This window comes from Myotis yumanensis, unplaced genomic scaffold (assembly GCF_028538775.1).
Source record: "Myotis yumanensis isolate MYYU_CA2020_CCGP unplaced genomic scaffold, mMyoYum1.0.hap1 SCAF_2, whole genome shotgun sequence".
NCBI lineage: Eukaryota > Metazoa > Chordata > Mammalia > Chiroptera > Vespertilionidae > Myotis > Myotis yumanensis.
Genome location: NW_027223753.1, coordinates 278,840 through 306,133, shown reverse-complemented (window position 1 = coordinate 306,133; position 27,294 = coordinate 278,840). Strand labels below are relative to the sequence as shown.

The 27,294-nt window shown below is 63.6% G+C and overlaps 2 protein-coding genes across 2 annotated transcripts; one reads left to right on the top strand and one right to left on the bottom strand.

Annotated features, from left to right (window-relative positions):
* Nucleotides 1-6,128: 6,128 nt before the first annotated feature.
* On the top strand, nt 6,129-8,918 carry TNFRSF18 (TNF receptor superfamily member 18). Its single transcript, XM_070403075.1, has 5 exons — nt 6,129-6,288; nt 7,019-7,138; nt 7,964-8,051; nt 8,183-8,385; nt 8,456-8,918. Exons 1-5 carry the CDS (start codon nt 6,132-6,134, stop codon nt 8,575-8,577), a joined length of 690 nt encoding a protein of 229 aa, XP_070259176.1. The 5' UTR covers nt 6,129-6,131; the 3' UTR covers nt 8,578-8,918.
* Nucleotides 8,919-11,112: 2,194 nt separating this feature from the next.
* On the bottom strand, nt 11,113-27,020 carry TTLL10 (tubulin tyrosine ligase like 10). The gene is made up of 15 exons (XM_070403834.1): nt 27,009-27,020; nt 26,870-26,932; nt 25,179-25,603; nt 24,530-24,610; nt 24,318-24,453; nt 24,045-24,163; nt 23,755-23,884; nt 22,860-22,931; nt 22,325-22,410; nt 21,716-21,887; nt 20,782-20,953; nt 20,139-20,279; nt 15,977-16,093; nt 15,580-15,673; nt 11,113-15,239 (listed from the first exon to the last, which is right to left on the bottom strand). Coding segments are annotated over exons 1-15 (2,220 nt in total). The 5' UTR covers nt 27,011-27,020; the 3' UTR covers nt 11,113-14,829.
* Nucleotides 27,021-27,294: the final 274 nt, after the last annotated feature.

Sequence of the window (27,294 nt, the reverse complement as noted above, 5' to 3'; positions counted from 1 at the left end):
GACACGCGTGTCAGAGGTGACATGCGAACTCATTTTTTTGGTTGATTTTTCTTTGTTAAGTGGCATTTAAATATATAAAATAAATATCAAAAATATAAGTCTTTGTTTTACTATGGTTGCAAATATCAAAAAATTTCTATAGCCGAAACCGGTTTGGCTCAGTGGCTAGAGCGTCGGCCTGCGGACTGAAAGGTCCCAGGTTCGATTCCGGTCAAGGGCATGTACCTGGGTTGCGGGCACATCCCCAGTAGGGGGTGTGCAGGAGGCAGCTGGTCGATGTTTCTCTCTCATCGATGTTTCTAACTCTTTATCTCTCTCCCTTCCTCTCTGTAAAAAATCAATAAAATATATTTAAAAAAAAAAATTTCTATATGTGACACAGCACCAGAGTTAAGTTAGGGTTTTTCAAAATGCTGGCACGCGAGCTCAAAAGGTTAGCCATCACTGGGATAGAGCGTCGGCCTGCAGGCCAAAGGGTCCAGGGTTTGATTCCGGTCAAGGGCACACACCTTGGTTGTGGCTCCTCCCCGGCATGTGCAGGAGGCCACCAATCACATCGCTGTTTCTCTCGGTCTCTCCCTCTCTCTTCCACTCTCTCTAAAAATCAGTGGAAAAATATCCTCGGGTGAACAGAAGGAGCAGAGGCAGGAGGTCCACTCGGAGCACCTGTACCTGGAGTTCCGTCCCAGCCCTCAGACTCACCCCCACTAGCGCTAAACAGAGATCTCAGGGCTCCCCGGGCCCCTGGCCTCCCCTTACCCTCTGAGCCTCTGGCAGCTGGGACCACAGTCACCCTAGAGCAGTGGTTCTCAACCTTCCCAATGCCGCGACCTTTTAATACAGCTCCTCATGTTGTGGTGACCCCCAATTTCATCGTTACAAATTGAACATCATTAAAGCATAGTGATTAATCACAAAAACAATATGTAATTATATGTGTGTTTTCCGATGGTCTTAGGCGATCCCTGTGAAAGGGTCATTCAACCCCCAAAGGGGTCGCGACCCACAGGTTGAGAACCGCTGCCCTAGAGCAAGCATATCAAACTCAAAGGCTAACATGGGCCAAACAAACAAGGGTTAAGTGTATGCGGGCCGCAAAAAAACCCTTTAATTTTCATAGAAACGTAGGTTTATTTCGATAGAGACACGCTGAATACAAAGGGCTGAAGTAAATGAGTGATTGTTAACATAAAATAATAGAACATTTAAATAAAAATTAATATTTTTTCTTGAACATTTTTACCAGACACTAACTAACTGCACAAATTAATAAGCGTAATGCAAATACACCTCTTTTTCTTGCTCTCTGAAAGTGAAATATTTCCTGTTGCTCACACCAAACAAGTCAGTCCAAGACGGATGACGTGGCCATTGGCTGCTAAAATATTCACTGCTAGTATTAGTGGAGAGAAATGGTGTGCCTGCGGGTAAGGGAAATGAATGCAACACAATTATAGTCATCAGTCATTAGCAGATGTTGTAGTCCGTTATTAATAGCTAGAGGCTCGGTGCACAGATTCGTGCACCTGTGGGGCCCCACAGCCAGGCCTGCAGGGATTGGGCCGAAACCAGCTCTCTGACATCCCCCGAGGGGTCCTGGATTGCGAGAGGGCGGTTCTTGGGTGACTCACCCTGGAACTAGGCTGGTGCGTCACCTCGAGAACCACAGCTGCCAAGTCACCGCAGCTTGGCAGCTCCTGTGTTGAGTGTCTGCCCCCTGGTGGTCAGTGTGCATCATAGCTACCAGTCAGATGGTCGAATGGTCGGCCGGTTGGCTGGTTGCTGAGGCTTTTATATATATAGACTAGAGGCCCGGTGCACAAAAATTTGTGCACTGGGGGGGGGAGGGTGGAGGTCCCTCAGCCCAGCCTGTGCCCTCTCGCAGTCTGGGACCCCTCAGGAGATAACGACCTGCTGGCTTAGGCCTGCTCCCGGGTGGCAGAGGGCAGGCCCAATCCCTAGGTGCAGCCCCTGGTCGGGCTCAGAGCAGGGCCGATTGGGGAGTTGGGGCGCCGCCCCCTGTCATGCACAGAGCAGGGTGGATTGGGAGGTTGCGATGCCACCCTCAGTCACGCTCAGGGTAGGGCCGATTGGGGGGTTGGGGCACTGCCCCTTGTCACACTCAAGGCAGGGTCGATGGGGAGGTTGCGGCGCCACCCCCTGTCACGCACAGAGCAGGGCCCATCAGTGGGTTGGGGAGCTCCCCCCCTGTCATGCACAGAGCAGGGCAGATAGGGGAGTTGGGGCACCGCCCCCTGTCACACACAGAGCAGGGCGGATCAGGGGGTTGGGGCGCCGCCCTCTATCACCCACAGAGCAGGGCCGATCAGGGGGTTGGGGCGCCGCCACTCTCACACTCAGGGCAGGGCCGATGGGGAGGTTATGGCTCTACCCCGTCACACACAGAGCAGGGCCCGTGGGGGGTGGGGGTTGGGGCGCCGCACCCTGTCACACACAGAGCCTCAGGGCGATCAGGGGGTTGGGGAGCTCCCCCCTATCAGGCACAGAGCAGGGCTGATCAGGGGGTTGGGGTGCCTTCCCCTGTCACGAACAGAGCAGGGCAGATAGGGAGGTTGTGGCCCTGCCCCCTGTCACACACAGAGCCTCAGGGCGATCAGGGGTTTGGGCTCTGCCCCCTGTCATGCTGATCCAGGTGCTGGGAGGCATATTACCCTTTTACTATATAGGATAGAGGCCTGGTGCATGGGTAGGGGCTGGCTGGTTTGCCCTGAAGGGTGTCCTGGATCAGGGTGGGGGTCCCCACTGGGGTGCCTGGCCAGCCCGGATGAGGGGATGATGGCTGTTTGCAGCTGGTCACACACCCTTCAGGGTGGGGGTCCCCACTGGGGTGCCTGGCCAGTCTGGGTGAGGGGCTGAGGGCTGTTTTCAGGCTGGTGGGTGACTGAAGCTCCGAACCGCTCCTTTTTTTCTTTTCTTTTTTTTATTCTGGGCCAAGGCCTCTGCTGCTGAAAACAGGTATCTCGTTTGTTTGGGTTCTATAATCGAAACACTGTATCATCTCCAGCTCTGAGACCCCAGCGGCTGAAAGCTGGTTTCTGGGGTTTTGTTTAGCTTCTATATTTGTTACAATGTTTCAAACTGCCAGCTCAGAGGCTGGCAAGGCAGGCGGGGAACGTTGGAGTCCTCCTTCACTGAAGCAAGCAAGCCTCATGTTCGCTTCCAGCTGCCGGGCTGCCGGCCGCCATTTTGGCTGGCAGTTAATTTGCATATCGCCCTGATTAGCCAATGGGAAGGGTATCGGTCATACGCTAATTACTATGTTTCTCTTTTATTAGATAGGATTATGTATAACAGGATATTGTAAAAACTAAGTTATGAAATTTTTAAAATATATTTTATTGATTTTTTACAGAGAGGAAGGGAGAGGGATAGAGAGTTAGAAACATCAATGAGAGAGAGACATCAATCAGCTGCCTCCTGCACGCCCCCTACTGGGTATGTGCCTGCAACCAAGGTACATGCCCTTGACCGGAATCGAACCCAGGCTGACGCTCTATCCACTAGCCAAACCAGTCAGGGCAAGTTATGAAATTTTTATTAAAACGTTTCTTACATACCGTTATATTGGCTGGGCCGCAGAAATATTTGTTGTGGGCTGCATGTGGCCCACGGGCCGCGAGTTTGACATGCTTGCCCTAGAGAGCCCTCTCTGAGGTGGGCTCATGCATCCTGGGACTTGGGAACAAGAGCTGAGTCTATCATTTCCCTCAGAAAAGGAACCGCTGCCCCATGCTGAGCTCGGAGGGGCTTGAACACGGTCTCCTGGCTCTGCCCATGTCACAGACACACCCCAGCCTGGGGGTGCGCCCGGGGCACATTCCCGAGACCCCACTGCTCCACCCCCGCACCCCCAGCAGCCTTCACCTGCTCCCTGTGCCTGAGCCTCAGCTGGGAAATGAGGCTGAGCAATCTAAGCGGGCTTCCCGGAGGAGGTGGGCCCCAGAACCCTTCAGCCCACTGGGGGAAACTGAAGCTAGCCCTCCGCAGCCTCCAGGATGGCCCGGTTTGTCTGAGCAGATCTGGGCTGGACCGCTCAGCAGTCAGAGTTGCAACAGATAGGCCTCTGGTCCAGGCTTCAGGTGCCTCGAGCTTCAACCAGTGCCTGGCCTCTCCTCTCCAGCCCTCCCCACAGGATCCCGAGGTTGGGAGGGGTGACCGGCTCCCTGGGGCTCTAAGCCACGGGCAGTGTCTGCAGCTACAGCCCACAGGGTGTGGGGGCACCCAAGCTGCTGGAACCCCACCAAGCGCCTGGCTGGCCAAGCCGGGGAGGAGGCTCCTCCTAACTCCCAGAAAGCGTGTGTGGGTGCTCGTCCTGACCCACAGACGGGTTCCCAGGCCGCTGGGTGCTGAGCTCAGTGCTGACGCCTGGTACGTGTGGCCATGTCCAGGGCAGGTGTGGGCTCTGGGGTCTGGAGGCTTCATGGACCAGGAACTTCACCCCACTCCCTCCAGGGAACCCAGCAGAGCTTTAAAAGCCCATGCCCGTGCCCGCCCAGTGGCTCAGTGATTGAGCGTCGACCTATGAACCAGGAGGTCACGGTTCAATTCCCGGTCAGGGCACATGCCTGGGTTGTGGGCTCGATCCCCAGTGTGGGGCGTGCAGGAGGCAGCCGATCAGTGATTCTCTCTCATCATTGATGTTTCTCTCTCTCCCTCTCCCTTCCTCTCTGGAATCAAGAAATATACATATGTATAGCCTTGCCCATCCCTCTACCCAGGAAGCGGGAGGCGGGAGGGGGTTCAGCCAGGAGCCAAGAGGTGCAGCAAGGGAACAGTCCTGGGCCAGGCCCATCTTGAGCATGGGGTCCCCTCTTGAGCCCACCTCTGGGCACTGCCCACCCTCCGTGACTCAGGGCTCCATCTGCCACCCACATCCGAGCCTGCCCTGTTGCCCTCCTGCTCACACCTCATCGCTCCAGGCCTGGTGGCCACAGGTTTTGCATAGATAACATTTCAGATCTCTGCTCTGACCACACCCGGCCGGGGATGTCTGCATGGCAGTTCTGGGCTAAAGGGCACAAACACTTAGGGAACCCCCCCCATCACCCCCACATGTGCCTCAAGCTTCAATCAATGGACTCCAAGTGGTCAGGTGCTGGCTCCACTACATTTTTAAAAAAATATGTATTTTTATTGGTTTCAGAGAGGAAGCGAGAGGGAGAGAGAGAGAAAAACATCAATGATGAGAGAGAATCCCTGATCGGCTGCCTCCTGCACGCCCCCCCTGGGGACCTTTCAGTCCACAGAGCGACGCTCTATCCACTGAGTCAAGCAAGCTAGAGCTCCAATACATTTTTTAAAAATATATTTTATTGATTTTTTACAGAGAGGAAGGGAGAGGGATAGAGAGTTAGAAACATCGATGAGAGAGAAACATCGACCAGCTGCCTCCTGCACACTCCCCACTGGGGATGTGCCCACAACCAATGTACATGCCCTGGACCGGAATCGAACCCGGGACCCTTGAGTCCGCAGGCCGACGCTCTATCCGCTGAGCCAAACCTGTCAGGGCTACTAAATATTTTAGAAACAGACTTTGTGCCCTGGCCGGTTGCCCAGTGGTTAGAGCGTCGGCCTGCAGACGGAAGTGTCCCGGGTTCGATTCCGGTCAAGGGCATGGACCTGGGTTGCAGCCTCCTCCCCGCCCGGCCCTGGTCGGGGCTCACGCAGGAGGCGCCCAATCCACGTGTTTCTCTAACATCGATGTTTCTCTCTGTCCCACTCTCTCTCTAAACAAGAAAAAAATAGAGACTCTGTTTTTCAGAGAAGTTTTAGGTTCACAGCAAAACTGAGGGGCAGGGACAGATCTGCCCCCACCCACGCACAGCCTGCCCACTACCCCCCCCCCCCCACCCCGGGGCGCACGTCCCAGCGAGAGCCTGCACCCCGCGCCCTCGTCACCAGGGTCCCGGCACCGGGTGCAGCGCCTTCCGTCTGCGCAGCCCCTGCCAGGTCCGCGCGGGCCGCCCCGGGACTGGGTCTCGGTGCTGAGGGTCCCCCGGGCACCAGGGCTCCTCCATCCACGTGCGGGCGGCGGGGCGGGGTCTGGGCGTGTCCCGTGGGGGCGGGCGGCGCCTCAAAGCCGGCGGATCGCTGCGGCGCTGGGGGCCATGGGCGCGAGGGGCGCGCGGGCCGCCCTGTGGGGCGTCGCGCTGCTCTGCGCGCTGCGCCTGGGCCAGAGCTCCCCCGGGGACCCGAGCTGCGGGCCCGGCCGCCGCCTGCACGGGGCCGGGAGGGACGCGCGCTGCTGCGGCTCCTGCGCCTCCGGTAAGGCGGGGGGCGGGGGGCGCGGGGCCGGGGAGGTCGGGGGCCGGGAGGGGGCTGCCGGCTCCGGGCGCAGAGGCGCGGCGGGCGCGGGGCCACCTTCCCAGGTCGGGAGCCTGGGCCCCAGCGCGATCCGGGGAAGCGAAAATGCGCCGCTCCCGCCGGTGGTGAGGCTGGGCCCGGGCGAGGGTCCCGGTTCCTATGAGTGGGCACTGGGTCCTTGGTCACCACCCAGGACACTTCCCGTCCACCTTGGGGTAGCGGCCCCCCTGTCTGCCCCGCCCCCTGGCTCGGACCTGTGGCTCTGGCCTCTGGGCTGTGGGCAGGGGCAGGTGGCCGGCGCCGGCCAGGGGTCAAATATCAAAGGGAAAACACCCCCTGGGGTCTTGGCAGGTGGGGCCGGGAGGGGGACAGCCGCTGAGGCAGTGCAGGGGGCTCCCCTGGGCGACTCCCTTGTCCAGCAGGGACAGCTCCTGGTCCGGCTGGGTGAGCAGTTTCAGGACGGGAGGGGGGTGGAGGGCAGCCAGGCCTCCTAGGAGGAGTGGGTGTCCAGGAGGGAGGGACCCAGCTGGACGGAGCAAGGGTCCCGGGTGCCCTCTGCCTCCTGGTGGTGTCGGAGGGTGGGGGCTGCCCTGCCCTGACCCCCCCCCGACCCTGGAGGGCGGGAGAAGTGGGGCGCCCTGTGGAGGGGGCTCGGCCCGCTGCTGAGAGGGCTGGCCTGTCTCCTGCCCAGCCGAGGCCTGTCCGGAGGGGCGCTGCACATGCATCCAGTCCGAGTTCCACTGTGCAGACCCCGACTGCACGACCTGCAAGCACCACCCCTGCCCGCCCGGCCAGGGGGTGAAGGCCTTCGGTGAGTCCGCGCCCCTCCAGCCCAGCCCTGGAACTCGAGTGGCATAAGGAGGCTCACCCATGGGGGGCGTGGGCATGTCCTCGGGGGTGGCGCCAGCGTCCTGTGTGGCTGAGTGTCACGGCCCCAGTCAGTGCACTTTGGGGAGTCCTTCCCCCGCCCAGCCTGGGCCCCTCGGGGCAGGTCCGAGGAACAGGGGAGGCGGTGTTTGTGGGTGTCCAGGGGCTGTCGGTCCTCAGGCCCGGCTCTGACCACACGCAGGGCCTGCGCCCACCCTGACCATCTGCATGGGGACAGCCTGCCCCGGAGCCCCATCTGGGGTCAGCCCCTTTTGGGGAAGGAACAACTCAAATCCTATTGGAGCCTGTTTACCTGATGGGAGGGGCTGGGGGTGCAGACTGAGGGGAGCCCTGCTGGTTGGACAGTGGCAGGGTCTGGGTCAACTGGGGCGCCAGCCTCAGCCCCTCCCCTCCTGCCCTCCTGCCCTCTGGCCACTGGACCAAGCGCAAGGCCTGCCTGGCCTGGCTTTGGCCTGGCCTCTGCTTCCCCCACTTCTGGCCCCACCTCACACTGCTCTACTCCTCCTCATGTCCCCCCAGGGAACCTCCACGCAGCCCCCCAACAGTCCCCCCACGGCCTCTGGGTCCCCCCAAGACTGCCTCCCCGACAGATGCCTGCCCTAAGCCGAGCACACACCGGCCCTGCTTCTCCAGGCCCTGGTCCCGTGGGCATTGGAGCCTCTGTCTGGGGGATGCGTGTCGGGCTCCACACCCCCTGGCAGCCCCGCAGCCTGTCCACCTGTCTTCCTGTCCATCTGTCTGTCTCCAGGGAATTTCACGTTCGGCTTCAAGTGTGTCGACTGTGCCGCAGGGACCTTCTCTGGGGGCCGCGAGGGCCGCTGCACTCCGTGGGCCGAGTGAGTCCTGGCAGGTCTCCCGGGAGGTCCTGGGGGGCAGGGGGGCTCCTGTCCCTCCCGGCCAGTGACCCCGTGAGGAGGGGCTGCCGGGCGGCTGAGGGCTGACGAGGGCTCTGTGTCCGTGTGTCCAGCTGCTCCCAGGCTGGGCTTCGCACCATGTTCCCTGGAAACAAGACGCACAACGCGGTGTGCGGACCGGTGCTGCCGCCGCCTGCTGAGCCGAGCTGCCCGCTGACGGCCGTCCTGGCCGTGGCCGCCTGCGTCCTGGTCCTGGTGGTGGCCCAGCTCGGCCTGCACCTCTGGCAGCTGAGGAGGCAGCGCATGTGGCCCGCAGGTCAGTCATGCCCTGGGGCAGGGGGCGGGCCCCGGCCTGCCCGCTGACCACTGACCGCAGCCCTCCGCAGAAACCCAGCTGCTCCCGGAGGCACTGCCTCAGCTGCCCGAGGACGCCTGCAGCTGCCAGTTCCCGGAGGAGGAGAGGGGCGAGCAGCTGTCGGAGGACAAGGGCCAGCTGGGGAACCTGTGAGTGAGGCGGCCGCCCTCCGGCCGTGGACCTTGAGCCAGGCCCCCCAGGAACTCGCCGGCTGACCCTGGGGAGCCCGGGCTCTGTGCCCTGCTGAGGGGCCCTCTCTGGCCCGGCCCTGCTCCCCTCGACGGCGGAAGCGGGTGGGGACGGCAACAGCGGCGAGTCCCCAGGTTGTGCAGAAGAGGCAGCAGCCGCGAGTGGACTGTGGGGGACACAGACAGGGATGTGGCTGCCGGCCCTGCTGGGGTGGGGGCTGCGGACCCCTCGTTCCCCGGACTGGAGGCCGTACACAGCCCCGGACCTGGCTGCAGGCGGCGCTCAATAAACACTTTGTCCAGGGACCTGAGTGGACGTGTGCTGGGGGGACACAGGGACAGGGCCCCGCGGCTTGGGCTCCATGGCCTCCCCTCCCGGTGCCCACAGCCCCTGACAGATGGGGTGGAGTTAGGGCTGGGGCAGAGGTCAGGCCGTTCCGGAGCAGGAACCCCAGGCAAGGCGGGCTTCCTGGAAGAGGGGGCCTTGGCGAAACTACCCTGGCCTGCCTACTCTTGAGCCCAGAGTCCAGGGCGAGGTCAGTTTCTACCTCAGCGATTCCTGAGGGCAGCAGGTGGTCAGAGTGGCCTATTTTGGGCCCAGCCCTCTCTCCACATCCTGTGCTGGCCTCCACCAGCTCACAGGACCCCTCTCCCTCAGAGCCTGGTTCTGGGGTTCCACCCAGCGGAGCTGAGCAGCCCCTCCCTGCCTCCCGGCAGGTCTGATAAGGGCCCCTTGGCACCGTCCAGGGGTCCAGGGCGTGGATGGCAGGCCAGTGGGGACCTGTCAGGAGCAGTGCCCTCCAGGTGTTGGCATTCCTGGCCACCCGCCTGCACCCCACTTGCCCAGGCCCCGCCCTCCCCTCCTGCCTGCCTGCTGACTAGTTGCACCCTCTTGACTCATTGGCCCTTACTCCTGCCCCCTCCCCCCCCCCCCCCCCCCCCCGTCCCGATGGGCAATCGGCCAGGTGGGTACGGCTCAGAGCAGTAGGTGGAGGAGAGGGGGGCTCTGGGTGTGGGCCCATCCCCGCCCCCGGCATCGCCCCACCCGGCACAGCACAGCTCCTTTGCACCCAGAAAGGAGGGTGGGGACAGCCTTGTGAAATATTATTCCCCGGGCACCTTCTCCGGGCCCCGGGCACTTCCCTGGAGCCCAGGTTCCTGGGGAGTGTCCAGGTGAATTAACTAAAGAAGAAAATGCAGGCAGGCTGGCTGGACATCAGGGAGACAGGTGGTCAGTCTGGGAGAGCCCGGCCGGACAGCCTGCGCCTGCCTCCTGGCCAGGCCTCCCCCCTCGGGAAGCCAGCTCTCCCTGGGGCTGGGCCAGGATTGGTGGGGTCCCTGGGTCACTTGACCCCACGGACTGGCTGCCGGGACCCTCCCAGGCGCCTGCTCGGCTGGCTGCCCCGAGGGAAGCAGTTCCCCCCCACCTGGGGCGGGAGTCGTCTGAGGATCTTCCCGCGAAACCACCTTGGCCTGCCCACGCCCAGGGCCCCAGGCTCGCGGTGGGCGGGCGGCAGGCTGACTCAGCTCGGAAACTCCTCCTGGGCGTCCAGTGCGCGTGGGAACGTCTCCACGTCAGCGTGGGGGCTGCGGGGGTTCACGCAGAGCCCGGGGGATTCCAGGGCCTCCAAGGCAGGGAGGATGTGGGCAGTGAGGCTGGGCTGGGGCCTGGGCCGGAAGGGTCTCGCTCCAGGAAGCTCAGGTTCCCTCCACACGCCCCTCCCCCAGCACAGACGCCCCTTACCCCCTGGTCACTCCACCTCCATCTGCCCCCCCAAAGCGTATGTCCCTGCTCAGGATTTTTCGAGCCCTGAGGATGCCACTCAGCCTGGCTCTGCCGTGAAAAGGGCCTGGGGCTGGGGGGCTGGCGAGACCCCGGCTCTGGGTTTTGGAGGCAGCCAGGCGTTGGGTAGGGGAGGCCTGAGCCACTCCAAGTTCTGAGGCTGGAAATGAACCCAGGGCAGGGGGCCCAGGAGGCTCAGGGTGCTGGTTCCCTTCCCTCCCACTCAGCCCAGCCTCCTACGGGGCGGGTGTGCGCCCACCTGCAGAGCTGGTCACCCGGCCTGACCGCCGGGGGCTCCCAAGCCCGGGAGGGACCCCAGGGGAGGCGGCCGCCCTGGGAACCCTGCCCGCAGGAGCAGCCTCAGGTGTCCCGGAAACCACAGCCCCTCCCGGGTTGGAGCTCAGTCTCAGATGAGGGACCTGAAGCCACCGTTCTCAGAAGTGCTTCCGGCCACAGCGGCTCCCTCCCAGCACCTGCCTCGCCCGCTGGAGAAGGCCCTGCTTCCCGCGAGGCCGGGACTGGCCAGTGTGGGGGGCCCCAGGCACAGAACCCTCGGTGGGGGCGGGGAGCGGTCAGTCCCAGGCAGAACCGGACGCAGCCCCGCCCAGCCCCAGCCCTGGGCGCGCAGGGGGCTGTCTGAAGCCGCACAACCAAGGGGATCCGGGCTGCCTGTCCCTCCCTGAGTCCATTCAGAAGAGACAGGGCTGAATCCTCTTGAGCGTTTATTCCAGTCCTGCCGGCGGCATGGGGAGCACAGGTTCCCCACAGACATCTGCTCTGTCGCCCCCATAAGCCAGCTGCTTATACAGGACAGGCAGGACAAGGATTACATGGGGAGCAGGAATCACGGGCGTGGGGAAGTAGGCTGTGCCGGCCGGGGTGGGGCGCCATGTTTGGGCCAGAAGCTCGCTCATCTTTCCATGGTCACAGGCGGGTCTTGAATGGACCGCCCTCCGCCCTCCGAGGCTGGCTCCCAGGTGTGTGTGGGGGGTGGGTGGGGGCGTACAGTTCCCAGCGGGTTAGAATGTGCTTTCTTTCAGCAGAACAGGGCTCTCGCGGTTCACAGATGAGTAATGTTTCCCAGAACTGCAGCTAGTCCCCAGAATTCTATTTTTGCCCCTGACGTGCCCAGGCCCCTGGCTGACCCCAGGGGCGGCGATGGGGGCCCACGAGGTCAGGCCTGGCCGCTCAAGACCCTTGATCAGAACCTGGGTCAACACTCCTGCGCCCACACCCCCACCCGGGTGTCCTGAGCACTGGGGAGCACAGCTCCCCCCGGCCGGGCTGAGTTCCTTTTCTTTCTTCATATATATCAGATCTTATTGATTTTACAGAGAGGAAGGGAGAGGGATAGAGAGCGAGAAACATCGATGAGAGAGAAACATCGACCAGCTGCCTCCTGCACACTCCCCACTGGGGATGTGCCCGCAACCAAGGTACATGCCCCTGACCGGAATCGAACCTGGGACCCTTGACGCTCTATCCGCTGAGCCAAACCAGCTAGAGAACTTCGTATCTATTTTTATTGCCCGGGTTGCGGGCTCCGTCTCCAGGGTGAGAGGAAGGGAGAGGGAGGGAGAGAAACATTGATGATGAGGGAGAATCATTGATCAGCTGCCTCCGGCATTTCCAGGTGACCCTTATCTGCCCCCACTGGGGATCGAGCCCGCAACCCGGCGTGCCCTGACTGGGAATCGAACCGAGACCTCCTGGTTCCTAGGTCCACGCTCAACCCCTGAACCCCGCCGTCTGGCCCCTGTGGTGGTTTCCACGGCTGTGAACCGCCCCCTCTAAGTGGCTCTGCCTGCGGGTGTGTGGGGGGCAGAGAGGCCGACACCTCCACGCCCCCACACGCCTCATCTTCCCAGGAAGCGTCAGGGGTGGAGGTGCGTCCTGGAGACTGGCCCCCAGGCCAGGGCGGCGGCACCTGCTCCTCAGAGACACTCCAGGGCTGAGGGGCAGAGGGTGGCCGTGGAGTCCGGGGGTCCCTGGCTCTGGCTGAAACAGACCCAGGCTGCTAGACCCGGCCCCTCTGCCAGGGGCTGAGGGATGCCCCGCGGGTGCCAGGGTGATGGGCAGCCCTCAAGATAGAGGCTACAGGGTTGGTGGGGTCCCTGGGTGGTGCCTGGGTCAGAGCTGAGGGCAGCTTGACCCCACACACTTTCTGCAGATGGAAGGCGTGGCTTGAGTCCCCCAACCACCAGCAGGGCCCCTGGAGGGGCCAGGGAGATGGAGGAGGAGGACAGAGACAGCGTGGGGGGTGCCTAGGGCATGGGGGTGTGAGGGTGAGGGAGGGGAGTGGGGTAGACAGACAGCGTTTACATTGGACCACACACTGGGCGGTGCAGTGCGGGGCAGCCCCGTCCTGGGCACTCGGGTGCCACTCCCCCTGCAGGTCCCGGGCCACCTGTGCTGCTCTTGCCGCCCGCCGTGCTGTTTGAATACTGGGAGGGCACCTCCTGCCTGCAGGTGCCCAGGTGCCCACGGCCCCCAGCACCCGAAGCTCCAGCTCCTGCCCACCTCTCCCTGGTCCTCAGGTCCTGAGCGTGGGCTGGGGGACTGGAGGACTGGAGGACTGGGGGGCTGGGGGCTGGGGGGCTGGGGTGGGCATCGCCTCTGGGGTGAACAAGCAGCAGAGGCTCTGGGAAACCTCACTGGACACTCAAGCCCTCGGGGACCCCAGGGACGAAGAGTAGCAGGTGGCCCAGGCCTTGGGGGACCCCAGGGAGGGGGCTCTGCTGGGTGAGGGCAAGCTGCTCTGCCCACGTGCACATCTGGTCACATCTCGGGACCCACGGGTCATCTGATGGACGTTGGCCTTCACCCCATGCTCGGGCACAGAGCTGGCTGGGCCGCAGGGCAGGCAGGCGCTCAGCATGGCCCTTCCTGGAGGGACCCCTAGACACACCGGAGGGGACTCAGGGCTCCTGGTTACACAGGGACAAGTGGGTGCTGCCAGCCTCTGGCCTGGGCACCCCACACTCTAAGCCAGCGATGGCGAACCTATGACACGCGTGTCAGAGGTGACACGCGAACTCGTTTTTTTGGTTGATTTTTCTTTGTTAAATGGCATTTAAATATATAAAATAAATATCAAAAATAGAAGTCTTTGTTTTACTATGGTTGCAAATATCAAAAAATTCCTATATGTGACACGGCACCAGAGTTAAGTTAGGGTTTTTCAAAACGCTGACACGCCGAGCTCAGAAGGTTCGCCATCACTGGCCTAAGCCACGGCGGCAGGATGGGGGGCAGCAGGTGCAGTGGCTGGGCGGGCTGTGAGTGACAGGTTGGCCCCTGGCCCTGTCCCCCCATCCCCAGCTCTGAGACCCCCGGGTTGGGGGGGGGGACTTCCTCCGAGTCCCAGTTCCTCCCTCTCCGGGGCTGCTCCCTCCGGGCCCAGGAGACAGCGGTGCACGGCGCCCTCTGGTGGTGCCAGGGCCGACGCACTCCGGGAATGCAGCTGCCTGCCCCCGGGGTGTGGGGGGGCCAGGGGCGCACTGCCGCTTGGAGCAGAGCCTGGTGGGGGCCGGGGGTGTCCTGCGTGTGGCCAGAGCTCCCATGCCCAGCGCAGAAGGGGGCCCGCAGCCCCGCCCACATGCCTGAGGCCACGGGCGGTGGGTGAATTCCAGGTCAGCAGTGGGGGTGGGTCGGAGTGTTTGTGACTTGGGGGTGCTGTCTGCGTGCCCATCGGAGGGGGGCCAGGCATGTGAGGGTCCCCGCTGGGAGGTGTGCAAGGGGCGGGCGTGCAAGCCGGGGCGGGCCTGGGGCCAGCTGTGGGGACCCCGGGGTTCGGACGGGGCTGGGTGTGGGGTGGCTGGCCCTGGACGCCCCGTGGTCAGGTGCTGGGACACCCCAGAGGCCCCGAGGCCCCCCGAAACCTTGGGGCTGGGCCCCTGGGAAACGCCAAGGCTCAGGCAGTGGCGAGGGTGGGCCCACGATTGGCCCCGCACATCCGTCCTTGGGGCGCGGTCCTGCCCGATCCCGGCCCCGCACACGGCCTCACCTCCTGGAAGTCAGGGCGGCTGGTGGCGGGAGCACAGGGCCCGGGGCGGAGGGAGCCTCCTGGGGGACCCAGGGGACCCCCTTTCCGGGGACCACAGCCAAGCGGACGGCCCGGGGGTGAGGGACGCGGTGATGGAAGGGGCGTGGCTTCCCGGGAGGCGCAGAGCAGGGATGTGGGGGCCCCGCCCCTTCCTACAGGACAGACCCCCCATCCCTCCGCCCTGCGCCCCGAGGGCAGGTCCCAGCCTGGGGTGGAGGAGGAGGTGGAGGTGGAGGAGGAGGTGGAGCTGGGGGTGGAGGAGGAAGGGGGGCGGGGGAAGGGCCGGGGTCTGGGGGAGCCCCCAGGGGCGCGGCCTGGACGGGGCGGCCGCGGGATCCGCTCGGAGCCCGACTGTAACAAAGTAGCCTTTATAGGTCCCGGGCGGGCCGCTAGGAGCCGCGGTGGCCCTCGGGCTGGCGCTCCGGCCCGTCCTCGTCCGCCGGCGCCGGGGAGGGCTCCCGCGAGGGGTCCCCGCTGTCGGCTCGCGGCGGCTCGGGGTCCCCGGCCTCGGGCTCCCCGCCCGGTGCGCTGTCGGGGCGGAGGGCGCGGGGCCGGACGCGCTCCTGCTCGGAGTGGGGCGCCCCCGGCCTGCGCGCGCCCGGCCGGCTCTCCGGGCGGAGCAGGGGCGCGGGGGAGGCGGCCCCGCCGGCGGCCGGCGGGCGCGGGTGGTGGCGGCAGTTCCCCAGGCGCGGCCACACGTCCGCCTCCCCGTTGTGCAGCAGCACGAAGCGGCGCTGCGAGAGCAGGGGCAGCATCCGCTGGCCGCACAGGCTCTTCCGGAAGGTCTCCAGCGCCAGGTCTGGGGGGAGCGGGGGGAGCGGGGGGCGTTGGGGGCAGGAACCCGATCTCTCCCGCATCACCTTTGCGGGGCTGGGGTACAGGTTTTGGGGACAGAGGAGGAGGTGGGGGAGGGGGAGGGAGGGGGAGGGAGGGGCCCCAGGTGGGGTGTGGGGGGTGGGTGGGCGGCACTGCCTGGGAGTTGGGGGGGGGCGCTGGGGGCAGGGATTCCTTGGGGACGGGGGCCCGCAGGCGCCTGGGATGTGGGAGAGCTGGGTGTGTAGGCATCTGAGCTTGGGCAGAAGGTGGGATGGGGCCGGCAGTGGGGCGGCTGGAGGGTTTCGGCCTGGGCGGGGCCTCACCCAGGGTCTCCATGACCACGCGAGGAACCACCTCCTTCAGAACCTCGCAGTTGGTGTGCAGGGCGGGGTTGGAGTTCATCTCTAGCAGCCACACCTGGGCCCAACATGGGTCAGCATCCTGCCCCACCCACCACTTGGCCTGGCCCCTGGTAAGCCAGGTGACCCGGGGCAGGTGGCCTCACCCCCCAATTGTGCCCAAGGCGCTGACACTCTAAGGATCTGGCCTTGGAGGCTGCCCCGCTGCAGGGGGAGCGAAACCTGGTGGAACCCCCCACCCCCACCCCGCGGGGCTGGGGGAGGTCGGACTGTAGGGTCCACCCCAGGGCCTGTCCTGTGGTCAGGCTGGGCATAGATGCCCCCGCGCCCCGCACCTGCCCGCCGGGCCCCACTGCTCCACCTTGAAGTTGTCATCGATCAGGAAGTCACAGCCGATGAGGTCGAAGTAGCCCAGTTTGCACTCGAGCTTGGACTTGACAGCCAGGAAGCAGTGGGCCATGATCTGCTGCATCTGCTTCTGTGGGGGGCGGGGGTGGGGGGGGCGACCGGCTGTCACTGTCAGCACGGATGACACTGCCACCCGCAGCCATGGCCACCCCCTCGCCTGCAGTCCTAACGGGGCCTCCCCTCAAAGCCCACCTGTGCCCTCACCTGTGCCCTCACCTGTGCCCTCACCTGCAGAGCCACCCCCGCCTGCCCTCATGTTCGCACTCTTACAGCCAGAAGCTCAGTCACTCTAGTTTTACTCATTCGGCAGACGTGTGGCGCTCTGGCCGCGTGGCGGGTGCGGGGACAGGAGTGTCTGCCCCGGACAGACCCTCCCAGCAGGAGAGACAACACACGTGACCCGTACGCAGACCATCGGACACTGGGCACAGGAGGTTGAGCTGAGAGCCATCAATGCTGATGGAGAAAATGCAGCTAAGAGTGTGGAGGGGAGAGTTCTGGGGTGGCTTTTTGTGGTGGTTAGTCCTCGCCCGGGGCATTTTCCAGTGATTTGTAGGGAGAGTGGGAGAGCGAGGGAAACAGCGATGTGATTGGTTGCCTCCTGCACAAGCCCTGACCAGGGCCCTGGCCAGGGAGGAGCCTGCAACCAAGGTATGTGCACTTGACCGGAATGGAACCCGGGACCCTTTGGTCTGCAGGCCGACGCTCTACCCACGGAGCCAAACCCTGTAGGCGGGTGTGTGTGTGTGTGTGTGTGTGTGTGTGTGTGTGTGTGTGTGTGGCTTTTGTGATGTAAAAAGAGGTCTGGGGGCCTCCTGGAGGAGATAGTGACCAGGACTGAAGACTGAGGGAAGGAGGTACTGTGGGGCAGGGAGGGGGTGCTGTGGCTCGAGGGCAGGGGTGCAGGAGATGGGGTGGTGGCCGTACCCCATGGGGGCCTGGGAAGGACCTTGACTTTCCCCTCAGATCAGAGCTGCTGGGGTGGAGCCGAGGAGGGGCACCTGTGGCCCAGGCCCTCCCAGGGCCCTCCGCCTGCTGTGCCCAGAGAGACTGAGGGGCTAGAGGTGGTGGGACGGGCTCTGAATATATTTTGAGGGAGAGTCCGGCCAAGTGGCTGGTGAAGGACGCGTGAGCTGTGAAAAACGGGGAGAAGGGTTATCCCTGGGAGGATGGAGCCCCCATCAACTGAGCAGGGGCCGGGGGACCATGAAGGCGGGGGGTGGGGGGGGTGTCCATGAGCTGCAGACGGGGTGCTGACGGGCCTGGAGGGGAGGCTCAGGTTCAGGACAGAGGTGAGGGCCGGATGGTGAAACGGGGACCCGGCTTAAAGGCGGGATCTGAAGCCGGAGACTCAACACCAGTGGGTGTAGGTAAAGGGCAGGGCGTCTGCTGAGCCCTGGGGCTCCAGGGAGCAGAGGCTGGGAGGCGAGAGGCCAGCACAGGGGCCAGGCGGAGGGACAAGGCCCTGGAGCCATGGAAAGGCACAGGGAGTGAGCAGCTCTGTCCAAAGGGCCGGGATCTGACCCCAGGGTTTGGCAACACGAAGGTCACTGTGACCTTGATGAGTGTTTCAGGGGCACAACAGGGAGACGCCTCGCTGGAGTGGGATCAAGAGACCAGAACATGAGTGAAAATGTCAGAGGAAGGACGTCTGAGAACAGGCCACTCCGTAAACACAGCACCTGCCCCCTCTCCCCCGAAAAACAACAAGAAACAAACCTGCAAAATGGTCAGAATACACTTTGTCAGAAAGGCTTGCAGCAGCGTGAGGAGAAGAGTCTTGCATTCTGAGCTTTGTGCACTTTAGGTCCTGGTCAGTTTGACCCCCCTCCCAGCTCAGCGCGGCCTTGAGAAAAGCCAGCACCTCAGCAGGAGATAGCACACTGGGCCTGGCTGGCCGAGAACTGTCGCTATTGGTTGTGTCCTGTCTGGGGCCCCCGGGGAGACCTCACTTGGAAGGAATGCTGGGAACATGTGAGAACAGAGACCATCAAGGGAGAGACAGAAAGCACAAAAGGGAAACTAGTACAAGTCCTGGAGGCGAAAAGCTTAACAACTGACGCTGACAATCCACAGAGGGGCTTAGCGGTAGATACGGGTTGTCTGAAGTGAGGCCCAGGGGGTGATCCAGTGTGAGGGACCTAGCCAGTTTAGCTCAGTGGATAGAGCGTCGGCCTGCGGATTGAAGGGTCCCGGGTTCGATTCCGGTCAAGGGCACGTGCCTGGGTTTCGGGCTCGATCCCCAGTGTGGGGGGTGCAGGAGGCAGCCGATCAATGATTCTCTCTCATCATTGATGTTTCCATCTCTCTCTCCCTCTCCCTTCCTCTCTGAAATCAATAAAGATATTTAAAATATATATAGGGGGCGGGGGCGAGCTGGAGGGGGATAAAGGGGGACATATGTAACACTTTCAACAATAAAGAATTATTTATATATATATTTATGGCAAAAGAAATTACTCTAGAAATGCTACATCACAAAATATAGGGTGTCCCAAAAATATTTTTTACGGACACACTGTATAATGATAAAGGTGGTGTTTATTAGAATACATTCCGGTTTCAAAATTGAGCCCTCAGCTGTTAAAGTGTGTATACATTTTTTTGGGGGACACCCTGTACATATCTGCGTCACACAGAAGAATTGAAAAGCAAAAAAGATACAGAGCAAAATAGCAGGTGTAGACCCTACCTTCACAGTAATTATGTTAAAGGTAAGCCACACTTTCCAAATGAAAGACAGAGACTGGCCAAACGCACAAAAGCCCCTTCAGATACACTGTCTGTGAGACTTCGGATTCGAGGACACAGATCGGTTGAAAGTAAAAAGGTGGGAAAAGAGATGTCACATCAACAGCAGCCGAAAGGAGCTGGAAGGACTATTCTAACAGCAAGCTGATTTTAAGACAAAAATTGAGGATAGTAAGAAAAAAAGTACATTTTATAATGACACATCAAGAGCCTCAGAATACATACGGTAAAAGCCAGTAGCATTGCAGGGACACAGACAATTCAACAGCAACAGTTGGAGACTTCAATACCCCACTTCCCGGGTGGACAGGCATGTGGACAAGGACAGAGAAGACTTGGACAATATAAACGGAGGCCTAGCAGACACCTGCAGAACCTCCGCCCGAGGGCAGGCCTGTGCTTCTCAGGTGCCCAAGGAACGTCCCCCAGGACAGACACTGTTAAGGACACAAAACAAGCTCCGATAATTGTTTAAAGGGCTGGGGTCATGCCAAGTATGTCCTTCGCCTGGCCCGTGTGGCTCAGTGGTTGACGATCTACCGATGAGCCACGAGGTCAGAGGTCACCATTCCATTCCCTGTCAGGGCACATGCCCGGGTTTCGAACTCGATCCCCAGTAGGGGGCGTGCAGGAGGCAGCGGATCGATGATTCTCACCATGGATGTTTCTCTCTCTCTTTCCCTCTCCCTTCCTCTCTGAAATATTTATTTCTTTAAACTTGTAAAAGAAAACACAAGTATAAATCTTTCCAACCTTGGATTTGGCAATGGATTCTTAGATCTGACCTCAAAAGCATGAAGGACCAAAGATGGATCAATTGCACTTCATTCAAAATCTAAAACTTTTGTTCAGAAAAGGACGTTATTAAGAAAGTGAAAAAAGAACTCAGAACAGGAGAAAATGGTTGCAGGTCACATGTCTGACAAGGTTTGGCAACCGGAGCATGAAGAGCTGAACAAGGAAGGACAGAGGGTCGGAATAGGAAGTTTTCCCAAGCAGATACCAGACGGCCAATAAACCCACGAAAAGAGATTCAACGACATGATCACTAGTGAAACGCAGATCAGACCCACAACGAGATACCACGTCACGGCCACTCTTCTTTCTTTTTTAAAAAAGGAAAAGTGTCGGCGAGGATGTGGAGGTGGGAACGTGAGCTATGGCGAGGGGGAGAGAGCCTGAGACGCCTCCGTGGCCGGCTTCCACCGCCCAGTGGCACACGGAGACACACGCTCTTTCGTACAGACGCACCCCTGCCCCCTCCAGTACCGAGGGGACACTGCCCGCCCTCACATCCTGACGGGGTCGTGACCCTTGACCCCGGGCCCGCCCCCCCCATGGGGTGGGGTGAGGCGCTCACGGACCGTGAAGGTGGTGAAGACCCAGTCGCGGGGGAGGCCCTTGGTCTTGCTGAACTTGTCGTTGATGTGCCGGTTGAGCTGGTCCATGCTCCACACCGTGTCCTCCTTCAGGAGCACGTACAGGGGGCTCTTCTTCTGCATGAACTGGGGGGAAGGGTGTGGCGCCTGGAGGCCATCTCCCCGGACCCCCAGAGGCCCTGCCCCCCCCCCCCCCGACATCCTGCGGCAACCCGGGGGCCAAGACCCTCCCGAACACCTTCTTCCATGGAGACCTCCTCGGCCACCAAGCCCCCACCGATCCTCACGGAGGGCTCAGCCTCGACTCCCCGTGGCAACCCTTCCACGGAGACCTCTGGCCTCTCCTTGAGGTCTTCACAGAGACCCCCTCCCCGGCCCCTGCCCCCCCCCCCACACCTCCTCCGCGCCCAGTGGGAACCATGCTGAGGTGGGTGGGTGCAGGGCCCTCGCTCACGTCACCAGATGCCCTGCGGTGGCCGAAGGTGAGAGGTGAGGCCCACAGCAGGCAAGGCCCGCCCAGGCCCCCTCGGGGTTGGACCAGCTCTGGGTCTGAGCCAGGTCTGCACTGGCCTCTCCTCTCGGCTTCTGAGCAGTGATCTCGTCCCAGGGCGGCCGGGAGGACCCTCACCTGGTTGGTCAGGTGGCCGCTGAGGTCTTGGGAGTCGGGGTCATAGAGGCTGAGGGTGAGGCGGGCGTAGCCGTGGCCGAAGAAGACCATGTAGGGCGTGGCGCAGGCGATGAGCAGGTAGGAGCGCACGTCGAACTTCTTCCCGTCCAGCAGCAGCGGGTTCTCGATGTACCTGGGGGCAGGTGCGGGCTGAGCACACGGCCGCCTGGACCTGTTCCTCGGGACCCCACCGCCTGGCCGGGGCGGCCTGTGGGCTCCCTCCCCTGGCCGAGTGCCTGTCGGTTGGAACAGTTTGGAGGCTCCCTGGACCTCAGCCCCTGGGTGTCTGGGTGCTCAGGCTGCAACTCCCACGAGGAGCCTGGCAGGTGGGGGCAGACCAGGCCCCTGGGCAGGGAGCGCCGCCTGGAGGCGGAGGGAGGGCTGACATTGGGCCATGACGGCTGAGCGGACTGGAGAGGCGGGAGGGGCACCCCAGGTGGAGGGACCTGCAGAGCGAAAGCGCCTGGGACGGCCACTGGGGGAGGAGGTGGCGGACAGCGGCCGAGACAGGCTGTGGGGAGTTCCGGCGACCTTCGAGGTGAGACTGTGCCTCCCAGCCCGAGCCTGGGGTCTGCACCCCGTCCAGAGGCAGAGGGATGGAGGGCGGGGCAGGCAGCTCTGGCTGCCGGCCTGAGGCTGTGGCTGCCCGGCGGGCTTCCTGCAGGACCGAGGGGCAGTGCCCAGGCAGTGGACACACTGACCAGGCCCTCCCCGCCCCACCCCCACGGCAGGAGCCGCTGACACCCCGGCTGGATGTGACGCCGCCCCCTCCGCTGGCCACGCGGGGTCCTCGCTGGCGGCCCTGCAGCCTTGCGCGGCCAGGGCCTCCCCGATGGGCCGGGGACCCCACGAACCAGGACCCAGGGTCAGCCCCACGCCCGCGGGCGCCCCACACCTCTGCGCGACCCGGGCCTGCGGCGTCCGGAAGGGCATCCGGCGGTAGACGGGGTCGTCCTCCAGGCTCCGGACCTTGGCCTGCAGCGTGGCCACGTCCTGCTGGCTCCTGAGCAGGAAGATGCCTTTGCCCTGGTTGGAGGCGGTGGGCTTGCAGATCCACGTCTGGGTTTCTGCGGAGAGAGCCGCCCCTGAGCCCCGCCCCGCCCCGCCCCCGGCCCCGCCCCGCCCCATCCCGCCAAGGTTCTGACCACGCCCACCTAGCCATGTGGCCCCGCCCACCACCCGATCCTGCCCATTCCGGGCCTCGCCCATGGCCCCGCCCACGCCTATCCCACCACGCCCTGGACACGCCCACCCCAAACTGATCGCACCCCCAGACCAAAACGCACCCTGAAACACGCCCTTTTCAGCGCCTACCGCGCGTTCTGCCCTGAGCACACGCAGCCACGCCCAACAGCCCTCCCAGCCATGGCCCCGCCCACCGGGCTCCTTGGTCACGCCCCCACCGGGACCACCCGGGCCCTGGTCCTGCCCTAATCACACCCCAACCTTGGTCCGGCCCTGAACCCGCCTCCCCCGAGCAGGCCCGTGTCCAGCTGCCTCTCACCATCAAAGAGGTCGAAGAATGTCTCTCTCTCATCCCTGATGTCCAGACGGTAGGTTTCCGGGAAAAATTCTTCCATTTTCAGAATCCTGGGGAGCAGGGAGGTGGGGGCATGCTAGGGCTGTCTCCCTCCTGCAAGGGTGAGGGCCGCTGGGAAGCTGGGCTGGGCTCCTGGAGACCAGGCACCTGGTCTGCACCCTTTCCCTCTGCAGCCTGCGCACCCTCTGCTCCCTGCCAGAGCTCGCGTGGCCGGACCCTGGCACGCCTGGCCTCCACAGGCTGCCGCTACCCCCGCCCCTCTCCACTCCCCGCTCTTCCTCCGGGAGGCCGCCTGCTACCTGCGTGGCTGAGGCACTTGTGAGGGCCAGTTCAGAGCGGCCAGTGTCCCCAGGGAAGGACAGTGCCCGGACGCAGCGAGCATGGATTCCTGAGCACCGTCCACGGGCCTGGGGTGCCCTTTAACTCTCTGTCACCTCACACCAGGCCATCCTTCAAGTTAGGGCAGAATGGCCCCCCCAGCTGGGCTGAGTGTGTCTACCTTTGTGACTCGAGGGGTCCTGGGCTGGTCCATGGGAGCTCCTCCAGAGCGGGTGTGGGGTCCCTTCCAGATCTGCACCCCAGGGGGACACAGGGCCTGGCCTGAGTGTCCACTGAGGAGTGCGTGGAGGATGGACGGGTGGGTGTGGGTCTGGAGAGGCGGGCCATGGGTGGAGGCTTTGAAGTAGTGAGTGGGTGTGTGGATGGGTGGTGGTTGGACAAGTGGATCTGGGATGGAAGTAGGTGGATGGACGGACAGGTGGCTCGGTGGGCGACCTGCCTGGAGAGGGACAGGTGAGAGGTGGACAACTGGTTGTGTGGCTGTAAAGATGGTGTCGTGGTGACCAGGTGGGTGGGCTGCCTGCCTGGTGGAAGGTGGACAGTGGCTGGGTGGGTGGGCAGACGTGTAAATTGTTGGGCAGTGAGTGGGTGAGTGGGTGGCCAGGTGGACACCAGGTAGCTGAGCCTGCTGAGTGGCTCCACAGGGCCAGTGCTGGGTGAAGGGGCAGAGGACAGTGAGGGTGAAGGGCCTGTGGGAACGGGTTCGGGGACGGATGGCACAGGTGTGGTGGGCGATGATTCAACGAGGGGCACCAGTGGGTGGCTCTGTGCTGGGTGCTGTGTACGGCCTCTGGGGGGCTGGGGGGCTGTAATGGGTGGCCGGCGTTTGGGGTGGAGACGGATGGGTGAGTGTGTGGTGGGAGGATGGGTAGGTGGACGGCTGTAGGTGGTGGACAGAACGGAGGGTGGTCAGGACCAGAGATTGACTGGCATGTCAGATGGGCGGGTGTGCCGCTGAGGACGGGTGGGGTTGGCGGGATGGGTGGCAGGATGGGTGGGTGCATGGGGGGCCGATGGGGGGTGCCCAGTGGTGGTGGGGAGCCAGGGCGGCGTACTTGGCCTGTGGGCACGGCGATGTCCTGTTGACCCTGCTGATGACCCTGGCGTACTCCCTGAGGGCGTTGAGAAGCCCGATCTTGGTGGTGAGCAGTTTGTTGTTGGGGAGCTGGTACAGCAGCTGCTCGCCTGGCACGACAAAGCCCTGGGCAGCACGCGGGGGACGGCCGCAGGGCCCCAGCCGCCCAGGCCGCCAGGGCTCCCAACTGCAGGGGGCAGCCACTCTCCCAGGCCCTGGCCCGGGGGTCCTTGCTGGCTACAGGCCCCGAGCCCCGCCCCTCCCGGCTACCTTCTCGGAAGTGGAGGTAGCTGTCTCGACACTTGACCTCGCACCATTTGAGCTTGTAGTCCTCGCGCTGGCTGTCCTGGATGCGCTGCCAGCCCTTGCTCTTGCAGTAGGAGCTGATTCTGTGGGGCCGGGGCAGACCTGATGCTGGGGCCTGAGGACCTGGGGGAGGGGGGGCTTGCCAGGGAGGGGACCAGGGGACCTCAGGAGCCAGAGCCCAGGCTGGACGGGGCCCTGGGGGCAGTGGGACTGGGCCCAGCCGGGGGCCCCACTCACATGGCGACCCCGTTGGTGCCTCCGATGTAGAAGAAGGGGCCACTCCCCGTGCCGGGTGGCTGCTTCTCCCCGCCCAGCAGGTGCCTCTCCAGGAGAGCGGCCCGGGGCTTGGCAGCGCCCGTGTCCTCCGGAGGGTCTGTGGACAGGTGGGTGGTCAGAAGCTCCGGCCGGCGGAGGCTTCCCCGGCCCTTCCAGCCCCGACCTGGGCCCACCTGCATCCTGGTCCGGCTGGCTGAGCGGACCCAGGGCCCCGTCCACGCGGCTGCTCCCCATTGGTCTCTCATGGGCCCAGCCTGCACATGGAGGGGGTGCCCACTCAGAACCTGGCCAGGTCCAGTCCCGCCCTTGTCTGGCAGCTCCCGGGCAGCCCCCCAGCCCATCCGGGCACATCTCCTCCCAGGCACAGGCTGCCCAGTGGCCTGGGCCCATCCTGCCTTCTAGGAGAGAGGGCTGGTCACCACCCGCAGGGTCAGCCTTGGGGTGGCAGGTCCCTCCTCACCAACAGGGCAGAGCTGGGGGCAGGTGAGGGGCGAGGGTGGAGGCTGGACTGGGGCAGACGTGGCACAGGGACATGCCCAGGAGGGCGGGGGTCACAATGTCCATCATGATGTCATGGGTGACTCCTGCCAGGCAGGGGTGATGGGCTGCCTGCCCTGGGCAGGGGCTGGAGGCTGGGGGCTGGGGGCTGGGGCGGCAGAGTGCCTGCCAGACTGTGGGGGGCGAGTGTCCCCTCCCTGTGCCTGTTTAGACCCTGGCTCTGCTGGCTCCTCCAGGGGCATGGCTGTGTGTGGTCCCCGATTAGAACCCCGTCCCTGGAATGGGGTGCCAGGCCCCAGGGGGCCCTCCCAGGGCTGCATTCACCTGGCTCCAGGGGGCGGCTCCGCCAGACCCCTTTGATCCTTGACTGCTTGCCTCTCCTGGTGCTGACCCGGGCCCAAGGGGGCAGTGCCCGGCGTCCTCGGCCGTGGCTGAAGCGGGCGTGCGCTGCGGGTGTGGGGACGGTGAGGTGGGGGCACCGCTGAGAAGACGCTGTCCCCAGCCTCTTCCTGGACCGTGGCCCTGGTCCCCGTGGCCTTGGTCCCCGTGGCTGGCCGAGGGTCAGGCCCACCCTGTAGGGGACAGCGCGCTTCCTGGGGTCTTGGGCTTGGGATCCCCCGTGTGACTGGCTCTTGTTTCCATGGTGACTGTGGGGCCTGGTGCCCCTCAGGGCCAGCGTGGTCTCTGCATTCTGTCTGCCCTTGGTGAGGCCTTCCTTGTAGGGATTGTCTCTCTGGCCTGCATGGCGCCTGCAAGGAGGAGGGTGGCCATCAGGCCTCTGGTCGGGAGGGGCACCCCGGCCGGGATGGAGGTGCCCTGTGTCTGAGGGGCACCCTGCAGCAGGTGCTGCTGCCCAGGAGGGGCCCTGTGACCAACTCGGGAACGTCTCAGGGCAGTTTCAGCCGTTCCCGAACGGGTCCCTCCCAATTTGGGGCTGTTGGGAGGCGGGGACGCTGTGGGTTGAAGGCACAAGTGGTGGGAATGCAGGCACAGCCCGGAGCAGGCGGGACCCAGGGCGCAGCACCTGCATCCAGGTGTCCCCCAAAGAGGACGGTCACCGAGAAACGCCGGCAAGGCCTCCATCCCCACTTAGGGCAGACGTGTGCACAGCTCTGGGGGCTGAGTGACCCTCTGCCCCTGGTCCAGCCTCGCTCCCCCAGGACGGAGTCCCCAGGAGGGCTGGGTGCTATCCCGGACGGAGTGTGTGGGAATTAGACATGGACACACAGGCCAGGACACAGCCACGAAGGAGGACACAGAGTGAACGCGGGAAGCAGGAGGTCACGTCCCGCGAGAGGGTGGTGGGGACGGGACGCCAGCACGCAGAGGCTGGGCTCCGGTGGCCCCTCAGGAGGTCCTGAGACAGGCTCTGGGCAAAGGCCCCGCAGCCGGAACTGGTCTGCGTCTCAGCTCCCCACCGGAAAAGGGGGCGGGGCAGCTGCAGTTAATGCTGAAGGGGGGCTGGCTGGACGATGGGGGGCGGGCGGAGGGCAGTGCAGACGAGGCCAGGGTCCCGTGAGCCAGCTGGCCGGGGACATCGAGGTTATGAGAGGAACGTGAGGTGGCGAGGGGCTGGCTGTCCGCCCAGCCGACGGCCACCTCTGCGGTGCAGGCCTGGGGGGCAGAGAAGCCGGAGCCCCGGGGAGCTGGCCGTGGCCGTGGCCGTGGCCGTGGGCGGGCAGGTGGCCGGTGGCCTCTGTGTGTCTCTTCTAACCGTGTGTTTATCATTTTCACAAAGAATAAGGCCCTGAGTTCTCCTTCTTGTCGTTAAAGGAACAGAGATAAATGAAAGCCGTGGGTGAACCCGCGTTGGGTGAGGAGCCTGGGGGGCTGGCCGGGCCTGGGGTGGGGGCGGCTGCTGCGACCCAAAGGCCCGGCCTGACGCTCAGTCTCCGAAGGACAGAATCTAAACACAGACACGAGCTTTACGCCAGAGAGGCTGGGGCACGGGGACAACGGGGGGCGGGGCACCGGGAAAACCGACCTCTACCAGAGAAGGTGACGGAACGCGGTACCTGCTCCGGTACGCAGACCGGCGGGAAGCCCCGAGACGACGTGAGCAGAAGGCCCGTGTGCACCTGCAGGAAACGGCCAAGGGATGAGGGCGTCAGTGTCCTGCCACTCGAGGGTGTGGGGTGCGAGGGAGGCGCTCACATTGTCTGCTGGGCTGGCCCCTCCTGGGCGGGGGTGGGCTGACCACGGGGACCGGGGTCCCCACGGGTGTCTGGAGGCTGCCCTTCGGAGCAGCTGTCCTGGCAGGCAGACCTGGTCATGGGCGAAGGCGCCTGCCCCAAGGAGCCAACAATCCCAGGAGGCATGCCCTTCTTGGCCCGGCCCTGGGGTGGGTGCCCCACATGCCGTGGCCCTGGGGGCATGGACTCTGCACAGAGCAGGGGTACCCTTCCCCACCCTCCCCCCCCTCTTTCTGCTCCTGGGCAGG